Genomic DNA, 12,049 nt, shown 5'->3' with positions numbered 1-12,049 from the left:
AATGGTGCATCTTTGGCTGTGTGACTATATTGATCTGCTACTGCTTGAGTATGTAGTTCTTCACACCACAGAACAAGGATCATCTACTGGCTTACGCATTTACTTGAAGGGCACAAGACTATGCACCATGTTTCTCAGTGATGTTAGCAGTGGGTATCTATTACTGCTACTTAGTAGCAATATTATTTGATGTATAGTCTTGAATTATAAGCAGCAAATTCACACAGACTAAAAGAACAAATCATTTACAATTTTAAAACATACTTATAAGGACCCAAAATATGCTAAGCACCTCGCAAAGGCACTTACTCTGGAGAGAGTAAATGGGGCCATTTATGAAGATTTAGTATTACATACAATTTGATATTTACTAAACCCACCAAGATGCACAAATCTCAGTAAACACATTTTCACACTGCTGTTACCATCATCCTTTCCCCAACTCTTGTCTTGATTATAGCTTCTTCACTTAAGGAATCTCATCTATATTTAGACTCAAAATTCCTTTTGACAGGTACCATATTTTTACTTCTTCTGTAAAGCAGCTAGCACATATTTGGGCACTAAAAATAAAATAACCACCTATATATCCTCTCACTTAGCAACTATTTGTAAATCAGCTAGAATTTATGGAAAGAAAAACTATTCAACTCTTCAAAAATTTCACTATTTTTTAGGTCAATTACACTACTCTCAAACACAGTACTAAAATACATAAGATGAAAAAGCTAACCCTAAACTGAAGACAAGATGGCCTTTTGAATTTCTCCTGCATCTCCCCAACAACTGTAATGAGTGAAAAATTACTTCTGTAAATCCTACTGATCACATTCTAAAAGTGGAAGCTTAGCCTACCCTTCTAACCAGAGTATCTCAGATTACTTGCAACTAAGAAAACAGGAATAATCTCCAGATACTGAGGGTATGAATAAATTGGAAGCCTCACACAGGCAACATCTTCTGTAATCCCAGACTCTCATGAGTTCTCATAGATGTGCAAATAAAGTATGCTATGTTTCAGTAGAAGGAAACATAGGGAATACTAAGAAAAAAAGTATTAAAAACTGAAAAGCCATCTAACATGAAAATTCAAGAGAGGCTATGAAGAGAGCACAGATGTTTTAAAAGGCAGGCAAAAATTGAAGCATAGAAACTAAAATAAAAATGCTTAATACAGTCCAAAAATACAATATTCAATAAATGTGAACATTTCTAGTGTTCTCTTGGTTTTTAATCATATAAAAAAATTGTACTATTTATTATTTAAAAGGGCCATAATAATGGTTCAATTCTTTTACTATAACAATTCATAGCAATTAATATTTGTAGAAACTGAGAATAAGTGTCAGAGATGCTCTTATGAGATATATTGAAAGTTGTCTTATTTTATCACTAAGATCAGGCAGTCATCTATTTTCTTTTTAAAAGAATTGTGCATACTAACTAAACTATTTCAACATTACTTCTAAAACAAGAGTATTTTATAATCTTTGCCCATTACATTTACATAAAGTTGATTTAGTACTGTTGACTCAGTATCAATAATAATCAAATAATTTACTGCTTGTGAAATGTAAATAATGACTAGGCTTGCAACGCTTGAGTGTTCAGGAACACTGAAGTTATACATATCAATCAGTAATTTATACCTGCAATCATGTCGTCCACTGTACTCATCTTCAGCAGTACCTGTTCAATTAAGCCAACTTCCGTGCTGGTCTGTAAATTACGGACACTTTTACGTAGAATGGCTGTGAACATACTCCAGATTTCTGCTTGGCATGTTACATCACAGTGTTCTAAAAGCTCCGACATACACGTTATGCTCTCTGCATCCTGGATTATAAAGTTCATCTCTAGATCAAACTCTCCACCAACCAGCTAAAAAGAAAAAAAAAAACAAATGTTAGTATTTGTAATATATAATTTGAGTCTTACTGAGGAGTTGAGCAGTGTGTCTGAACTGGCTGGCAGCTTTACAGATCCTTATTTCAACCAATACTGACTACTTTTTGAGTGTTAAGGCAGACAATCCAAATAAATTTGATATGAAAACTCACATCTCAATGGCAACAGATCACGAAGATAATCAAGATGGCAAAAGCACAATGGCCACTAAGATCATATAAGAAATTAACTGAAATTTTCCCTCAGTATTGGATAGCATACTTTCAGAAATGAAAACCTCTCTGCAGTCCTCCTTATGCCAACTAATTCAAAGGGCAGATTGACTCCAATAAACAGAAGTACAAGAATAGCAGCATCTGAATTGGCTCAGAAATCAAAATATCTTTGCAATCCTCTGTAGACCAACTCACTCAAAGGGAAGGGTGACTCCACCAAACAAGTGCACAAGTAGCAGCATTAGAATTGGCTCAAATAATAGCACACACCTGTCTGCAGCTCTTGGAAAAGAAAGTTGCTTACTCAAAGGATAAAACTGGAGATATGTGAACTCAATGCATTACTTCTGAGACTCCCTGATGTAGAAAATTCCAATCCAATGAGCTTTATTTCTGAACAGATCCCAAAATTACTTGGGGTGTAGGTAAAACTGAACAAAAAATGGATAGAGCCTATTTGGCTCCAAATATAGCCAAAATAAAGTGCATTCACCCCAACCTGCAAATATCTGCCTACATAACTGAAAAAAGGCAATCCATGAAAGAGATCTTACTCAAACAAGGAACACTTGTCATTTTTTCAGAATTTTTCTCCTCTTTTATAGCAGCAGAAAACTTCATTCAATCCAGGAACAAAACAACTCAGAGATCAGAACATTAGACATATTATTTATACCCAGTAACAATAAAGATTCTTGAAAATACAAATATTTCCTTATAAAGACGCCAAATATAGTCTATAATTTGCTAAGCAAAAAAAACCCAAAAAGTCTTAAGGCACAATGCTATATGTTAAATGAAAGATATTTTTAAAAGTATGTGATTGTGATAAGTGCTTACTTTCAGTGATTATGTGTTGATAGGGAACAATTTTATGATAATCTAACTTTTCAGGGTTTGATTGAGAACATTCTGCACTTTCCACAGCCTACAGACTATATAATAATTAAAGTGGCCAGTATGAAAGAAGCACATCTTTTTCACATAGGTAGACCATCCTGCATATTCAGTATTCTTTCCTTTACTTTTGGCCCCAACATCCACAATTGTTAATCCTCAGACCTGACTAATACTACTGAAAGTGATTCACGCAGGTTTCCAATTTAACAACCAATTTAAAATATTCTAATGATATAATTCAGAATTTACTAAATGATAAATCAGTTGACTATCAATTTAGACTCTAGAGATAACCAAGTTACATTCAAATTAATTTGTTGCTTCAATTATTATTAGTATTTGAATTTTAGGTTTATTAGGAGATTTAAATGAACGTGAAAAATGTAATTACTTAGAATTTAAGCAATCATTTATAATGGATGCCTCAGGTGATCATATTTTTCAAAGAAAAAAACTGAAGCACTTTTCTGGAGACAGTTTTAGAGTCATGAAATAGTCATATGAAAGACTGAAGTGCACTTCTCAAAAAACGGTGGGTTTGTTTTGCTATTTCTGACTTAGTAGTAACACGTGTGTATCCTATGTGGAGGATTTTTCCAGTAAATTAGCGTTGTGTATTAGAATAATTTACAATAATGAGTAAGTGTCATTAACATTCTCTTTGACCAAATAGCTTTGTACAGTTCACATTGATTCAAATTTTCTCATCACGCCAAACACTATTGAACACTTGGTTCCACTGGACAGTTTGTACCTGCTAATTTCTACGCAACATAGCAATACACAGTGGTTAAAATAAACTGCAGTAAGAGGGGAAATTCTCACTGCACTAGTCATGAAGGAAGGGGAGCTTGGGGGGACGTTCTGCTTACAGAAGCAAAGGAGAAGAGAGGGCTCTTTTGCTTTGTTTTCAGCAGAAGCTGAAGGCAACAGTGCTCCCACATAACTTTAATCCCTAGCATTTAAACATGTTCTACTTATAAAAAATCCAAATGATTTCTGTTCATGCAATATCTTAGAGACAAGGATTTAGTAAATGTGCTGCATTTTAAAGTATTGACAAGGCAGGTAATGTAAAGCCTTCTATTGGGTTCAAATAATTTGGACTATGCACTACAATTATTAAGACAAGATACTGCCTTTAGCTGATGTACAGAGTACACCTGAAAGGAAGACCTTTTTGGACAGAAGACTGCATATGTATTTATTTGTGTAAAAGGCAGCAGATGGTTCAACTTGCTTGCTTTTTCCTCAAATATCCATGCTAATACAATGTTTTTTCTATTTTCCCAAAGTTCAGTAATAATTTAGTATTCCCTCAATGACTTTTTAAGTATATTACAGTTTGACATGTTAACCGGGTATATAAATATACATTATTAAGCTATGAAAAAGATGCATACACATTATAAGTTGGCATACAACTTTTTATTGAAAAATATGCACATTATTTGATTAGACAAATTGATAAATATGCAGGAATTGGTTCAAGAGGTAAACATACCTGAATCACTAAGTAACAGTAAACACAACAGGGTGGATAAAAATCCATGATGAAAGTAAAATAATTTTTAAAAATCTCTATTTAAAATTTTATTTTTATGTTTAATTTAAACACATTTTTTCTGTTTTAAAAACCTATTTAAACTATTAGAAATTATGAAAACTTATACTAAGGCCTAAACTTAAATATTATAATTATTTAAATTACATAAATATTAAGCAGTATGTTTGCCAGCAACGTGTTAAAGAAAGTAAAACTACTGAACTGGAAACAGTTGACCAAGCACCTGAAACCAGAGTTTACTGAAAAAAGAAAAGGAGTACATGTGGCACCTTAGAGACTAGCAAATTTATTTGAGCATAAGCTTTCGTGAGCTACAGCTCACTTCACTGGATGCATTCAGTGGAAAATACAGACTTTACTGAAGTGCTAAGTTAACATTTGACACTGGTAACCTCTTCTACAGGTGCAGAGAAAATGTATTCTTCACTTCAGTTTATTCAATTCATTCAGTTCAATGATTAGCCCATTTAAAGTTGAGAAACCAGTTGGGAGTTGAAAAAAGCAGGAAAGCTTGTTTTCCTCTTCCAATGTATGGACAAAAATCTAGGTGTGAAAGGATCAGATCTACTAATTCTACAATGCTGAAGGACTTGACAGAAGCAATCCATCTAATTCACTAACTACAAATATTCCCTTTTTAAATAAGTCAGTCAGTTTTAAAAGCAAAATGTGTTTTGATAAACTTATTTTCTTATGTATATAAATTTAAGGTAGTTTTATTTAATTAGAAAACCAATTTTTAAATGAAATTCAATTAAAATGCACAGAGATAGCAATTTCCATCCAAACAGAGCTAAACAAATGAGAAAAAAAAATCATCATCTAGCAAATAAGAAATGTATCATTCACCATTTTCTAAGATAAAAAAATAAGAATATGAATAAATTACATTAAGGTACATAATTATTTAAATGAATGTGCATAGATACAGGGAGTATCTTCCTGGTTAGCAAAAAGACGTACCATTTTGTGTAAAAGCTATATTTAGCTGCACATCAACATGTTTAATTGTTGCCAACCAATGAGAATCAACCTTTCTTTAGGAAAATAAAGCATAAATGTAAAACAAGATAAAAAGTGATCATTTAGATCAAGGTTTCCCTGTTGGTGATTTAAATAAATTAATCCCAGTCGACAGAGGAAAGATATAAAAAAACTAGCAATAACACTAAAAATTTATAAATGGGGCAATTAAAAAAGGGTGGGGAGGGAGAAGAGAATTTTAAAAAGCCCTAAAGTCAAAAGAAAAAAAAATCCTGAAATTTGGCATCAATGTTAGTTAAGACGGGGGGAAAGTCTCGAGACACAAACATACCAATACAGGCTGAAAAAAAAAAAGTGGGAACCCAAAATGTAAACTAGTGTAGCTAAAATGGTAAGGATCAAGAGGTAATTGTAGCCAGAGAGACATCCTTCAGAACATGGAGAGTCAACAAAAAGGAGCATTAACCACAAAAGGCAATATGTAAGGAGGAAGAGTTAAGATTGGGTATTTATGGAGATGATGAGACTATCCAGGTAAATTACAGTGGTAAATAACAAAACCTGAGTTTTGGAATATATAAACCCTGCACTGAGAGACATAAGCCAACCTACAGGGGTCAGAAAAAACTTTAGTGCAAGTTATACCATAACTGCCTACTGCAGTTTCTTGTTTGTTCCTCTGAAGCGCCTGGTACTGGCCATTTCAACACAGGATACTAGATTAGAGGAACAAAATAACTAACAAACAGTTTTAATTTGCCTTGAAATAAGTTTCCTAATTTTTAGGGTTCCCAAACATTTTTTACATTTATTCCAGGTTTATATCAAAACAAAGTATTTATATGAAACAAAATGTTTATATGAAACCAAATATCCTCGTTTCCTTCCCTCCCAGTTTTCACATGCTCCAAAAGAGAATTTCTGAAGTAAACCAAATGTCAGCGACCTTAAAGTATATCTCAAAAGGGTGGGACACAAACCCTTATAGAAGATCAAATGATACTATTATAAATCATTCCTGGTTTTATATCATATATGTAATAAATTCCTCCTCCTATGTCAAACTTATAATTTTACTTTTGAGTCTTGATTGAACAGTCAATATCCAATTTAAGCCAGTGCTTTAGCTTCTATTAAGAAGTCTCTTGAATTGTATCAAGGTCATGTATCGCTGTTTAATAGTCGCTTATCCTACTCTATAAAATAGTAATAAAGGAGGAAGCAAACTAATTCCCAGATTGTGGTTCTGAGACAGATGGATAACCTTAAGACCACACAATTCAGAATTGTTTGGCTACACTATTCAACTAATGTTATTTATTATTTCTGAAGAACTGACCAATGTGTTCACTGGTGTAAAAAGCATACACCAGTGATTTGTTCTGTGCCTCTTAGAGACAGCACAGAGCAGACATTGCAGAGGGTGAGGGGCATTTGCACTGGTACGACCGTAGCTTGAATACTGTGTCCAGTTCTGGAGTCCACAATTCAAGACTGTTGATACATTGGAAAGGGTTCAGAGAAAAGCAGTGAGATTGATGAAAAGATTATAAACCTTGTCTTATAGTGATAGACTCAAGGAGTTCAATGTATTTAGCTTAACCTTTTCTTTGTTAAATGGTGCCTTGATTACAATTTATAAGTATGTACATGAGGAACAAATAGTTAATAATAGGTTCTTCAGTCTAGCAGAGAAACATATAACATGGTCCAATGGCTGGAAGCTGAAGCTAAACAATTTCAGATCGAAAATATGGGTTAAATTTTTAACTGAGAGAGTAATTAACAATTGCAACAACTTACCAAGGGTTGTGATGGATTCTCTATTGCTGGCGCTGGGGAGCGTGGTCTGGGGCTTGCTCTGATCTGGCGCTCCAGCCAGGGAGTAGGGTCAGGGGCCGCCCCATGCAACTCCCAGAAGCAACCACATAGCCCCGCTCCTACGCATAGGAGCGGCCAGGAACCTCCATACCTCCACCCCGCTTCCTACCTGCATCGCTCCCCAGCAGTAGGGGGAGGGGTCACTGTACAGGGGGCAGCTGTGGTGCTTCTTGCAGCCAGGGGATGTTCCTGGAAGTAGGTCTGACCTGGCCCTGGGAGCAGCATCTGCAGGAGAAGCCCAGCCAGGACTAAGCAGCTGGAGCCCAGCAAACAGCAGGAGCCCGGGGCAGCACTGCAACTGGGGAGGGCCTAGAGAGCCATTACCTCCCCCACCATTTTTAACACGGTCATACTTTGCGGGTAGGGGTGGCATTGCCCCCGCAATCTGCAAGCCTTGGACAGGAGCTGCACTTCACAGTGAGGAAGCTGATCACAGTTATCAGATCCATCACCACAAAGCACAGCTCCATCAGTGCTGCTTTGCATCTGCCTGAGACTTACAGTTTCCGGGTTGGGGGAGGCAATGCCACCCTGTCTTCCAAACTATGCCCACGTTAAAAAGTGGTCTGGCGCCTGTGGGCCCCCCCCCACCTTCTACAAAGTTTCTGGTGCCCTTGCCCCCAGCCCTGCCTCTCTCTGGCTCCAGGCTCAGAACTTGGGGACTAGAGGGGCGTTGGGCTGGCTGTGGGCAAGGGCACCAGACTGACTACTGGACCCTGGATAGTCAAAAAGTAATGACCTCCCTCCACCATGTGATTCACACTTCTGTGCTGCCTACTGCTCTCCAGCTGCCCAGCTCTGAAGGTAGTGCTTCCGTCAACAGCAGCACAGAAGTAAGGGTTGCAATACTGCAATCCCCTTACATTAGCCTTGTGACCCTCCCACAACCCTCTTTTGGGACACGACTGCCATGGTTATAACAGCATGAAATTTCAGATGTAAACATCTGAAACCGTAAAACTGACAATTTGTAAAATCCTATGACCATGAAATTGACCAAAATGGACGATGAATTTGGTAGGGCCCTATGCGGCCAGAAGCTCTCTTTTATACAAAGCGGACTCCTGCTCAAATATCTTATGGCAAACCTCAAATTTGGCAAACTAAGATAGAGAAGGGTGGTTTCAGATAGATATACGCTAACTGGCCTACCGAATACTGCAGTAAAAAGCCAGCGGCACCAAGTCTCAGAGACTGGGTCAATTGACTCAGGACTGCAGGGCTCAGGCTGTAAAGCTAAAAATTGCAGTGTAGACATTCGGGCCTGGGCTGGAGCCCATGGTCTGAGACCTACCCTCCTCACAGGGTTTCAGAGCTCGGGCTGCAGCCTGAGCCTGAGTGTCCACACTGAAAGTTTTAGCCCCACAGCCTGAGCCCTGCAAGCCTGAGTCAGTTGACTGGGCCAGCCATACCACAGGTCTTTTATTGAGGTGTAGATAAACCTTGAGCATTTCATTAGTCAATACCAACACTATAAATTCCTATTATATAACTATTTCGCAGATAAGGTCAGTAAGTGTATGATGAGGGAGTTGGGTAAACTCATCCACTACTGAGTGGGATTGGTACTATTCATACCGGGCACTCAAAGTTACTTAGGGAGGATGAAGTATACCTATCCAACCAGGAGCAAATATGTTTTTGGCTGTTATTAAGGAAGAAATTGGTAAATATTTGGGAACCAGGCTAGAGGTGCAGCAGAGGCAGCCAAGACAGTTGTTCGTGCTTCCTTGTGGCAGATGTCCAGGACAGGCACTCATTACTGAAAGAACATAATTCTCTGATAAACCTGATTTGGCTGCAGATTTAGGGGAAAGCAACCCCTAAGGAAGGTGGGGAAAGGAGTCTGGTGGTCATAAAGGCAGGTACAGCAAGGAGACAATACACAATTTTTTTCTTCAGCCTCCCTCAACCCTCATATGAAGTACAAATGGCAGGGTCCCATCACTGGGATGGGACCAGGCTAAAAAGGAGAAGGACTGACAGCAGTCCTCCAGAATAGGTGGAAACAATTAAGGAAATATCTAGTAACTTAAGCCTGTGCTGTAATTCATCATGTATTAAAAAACCTGAAAAAAGAGGCTCATGTTTCCATGTGCCATATTGTAGTGAGCAATGTTGTTGTTTGTACATGTTCCTCAAAGTATGTTCACACAGCTGCCTCCTGACTGGAGATACAACCACCTCTGTTATCCCACATAGTTGATCAGAGAAGGTGGGAGTAACAGCTATCACCTTCCAACTGCCACAGAACCTTTAGACTCCAACATTCCATCTGGTTATCCCAAGGTCCAGTGATGATGAGTAAATGTGGTGACATACTAAACAAAAAACATGTTTGTAGCTGTTCCTCTCACTTCACACTGACTCAGAAAGACAGACATTCTAGGCTTCAGAGTGACACACACACAATGACAATGACACTGCTGGAAGATTTGAGCAGGTAGCAAATGAAGTGTATGTACTGTGCTGGTTTGGAGTTAGTGTGTGTGCGCTGGATGTGTTGTGTGCGTGGTTTTGAAGAACTGTGGCAGTTGGGTGAAGTAATCCACTATGTGTGCAGTCTCCCTCATAGAGCCAATACAATTTTTGCATACAAATTAGTTGCAGAATAAGGATAGTGATTTGTTACATTACCTCCAATACCACAATGGTCTAGGACTTTTGGCATGACAGATTACTGTAGCTATCCACTGTGGAGGTGTAATCTTGTAAAAACAAAATGGCTGAGAACTTAAAAATGGTATGGCTACAGACAACAAAACCCATTGATGATTCAACTTGGTGATATACTGAACAAAAAGAGCTCTTAATCACACCTGTAGCTATTTCCATCGCTTCACACTGACAAACATTTTTGGCCACAGTGACACACTGAGTGACATTTCTGGAATCTTATTTTATATTATCTTATTATTACATGCACTATACAGTATATTGCTGGGTATTCTGAGATAGGTTAATTGAATAAAGTTGTGTCTTAAACCAATTACATTTATTGTCTTTCTACCAGCGTGGTCGGAACAATGCCCAACTCAGTACATTGTTCTTGAACGACAATGCAGATGAGGTAATACAGGTTATTGGACCAGCTTTTAATTGGTGAAAGAGTCAAACTTTTGAGCTATGTAGAGCTCTTCTTCAGGTCTGAGAAAGGTTTGTCACATCTAAATACAAGGAAGCACCAATTGTATAGCATAAGTAGTTAACTCACATTATAAGACTCCATTCACACTGAACTGACCCATTAACACCCCAGCAACCATGGGACCAAAAAGGGAGTTAGTAGGTTACAGATTATTGCAATAAGGCATAAATCCAGTGTCTTTATTAAGGTGATGACTCTTAGTGTCTCGCAAAGTTATGAATTTAAGCTCCCAGGCTTGTCTTTTGACAGTGCTGTGCAGGTTTCCTTTGAGGATGAGGACAGAGGTTCAGTATGGAGTGATTGTTTTGTGAAAAGTATTGGCCGACTGGTGACAGTGTTTTGCCTTATTTTTCTGAGAGTACATTCAAGAGCATAGCGATTATCTGGTTTTACCCACATATTGGAATATTTAGTGCACTGAATGAAACAGACCACATGTTGTGGTAGGCATGTATAGGACCTATGGATCTTGAAAAGTGTATTGTAGGAGGTATTGATCACCACAGTAGTGGAGATGTGTCTGCAGGTTTTGCATCAGTTATGTAAGAATATGGTGCTTCTTTGTATTCATGGGTCCTGGTCTGTGGGGAGCTTGCTTCTGGTGAGGAGCCTGGAGAGGCTGAGGGGGTTGTTTGAAGGCCAAAAGTGAGGGTTTAGCAAAGATTTATTTCAGGATGTGGTCCCCATTGAGTAAAGGTTGTAACTATTTAATTATATCTCAATATGGGTTCCAGTATGGAGTGGTAGGTGACAACTTGGAGTGTGCAGTCAGAGGGGATTTTTTTCTCCTGTATTGAAGCAGGTTCTCTTGGGTATTTGGGTGGCCTGTGATGTGGTCCTCTTCTCTCATGGAGTGTACTTGTTTGGTGAAGGTGATTTTAAGTGTTTCATTCATCCCAGACTTGGTCCTCAGAGAACTTTCTGTGGTATCTGAGGACTTGGTTATAACTATCAGATTTTTTGGTGAGTTTGGGGTGATTACTGGATCTGTGAAGGTTTAAGTGTGGTGATCTGTGGGCTTCTTGCGTGTAGCTGCCTGTCAGGTTCCATTGTTAAAGCTGATCTTTGTGTCTAGGAAGTTGATACTGGTGCAGGAGTGTTCTAGAGAGAGTTTGATGGTTGCTGAAATTGTGATAAAAACCTATGAGGGAGTTTAGGCCCTCAGTCCAGAGGATGAAAATATGAATGCATCTCAAGTATACAATTGGTTTTGTGGTGCATTTGTCCAGAAATTCTTCCAAAAGGTGGCCCAGGAAGAGTTTGGCATATTGGGGAGCCATCCTAGTACCCATGGTTTCAACAAAGTATTGTTGAATGTAAAATTGTTATGGGTGAGGATGAAATGGATGAGTTTAGCAATGTGTTCGGGTGGATATTAATGTTGTCCACTGATACCAGATATTATTGTCCACAGATATTTGAGCAGGCAGCAATGCTGTGATTTTG

General features: G+C 38.0%; 1 protein-coding gene across 6 annotated transcripts in view; it reads right to left on the bottom strand.

Moving 5' to 3' along the window:
• The window catches only part of NBEA (neurobeachin), an 848,387-nt gene that overhangs the window by 708,042 nt on the left and 128,296 nt on the right, over window positions 1–12,049 (bottom strand). For all 6 annotated transcript variants that reach the window (XM_073341812.1, XM_073341823.1, XM_073341834.1 and 3 more), the window contains exon 2: window positions 1,650–1,881. In XM_073341812.1, coding sequence (XP_073197913.1) covers window positions 1,650–1,881 — 232 coding nt within the window. The remainder of the gene's footprint in view (window positions 1–1,649; window positions 1,882–12,049) is intronic.

This window comes from Lepidochelys kempii, chromosome 1 (assembly GCF_965140265.1).
Source record: "Lepidochelys kempii isolate rLepKem1 chromosome 1, rLepKem1.hap2, whole genome shotgun sequence".
Classification (NCBI taxonomy): Eukaryota; Metazoa; Chordata; order Testudines; family Cheloniidae; genus Lepidochelys; species Lepidochelys kempii.
The sequence above is the reverse complement of the archived record's forward strand: the minus strand, read 5'-3'. Positions and strand labels throughout refer to the sequence as shown.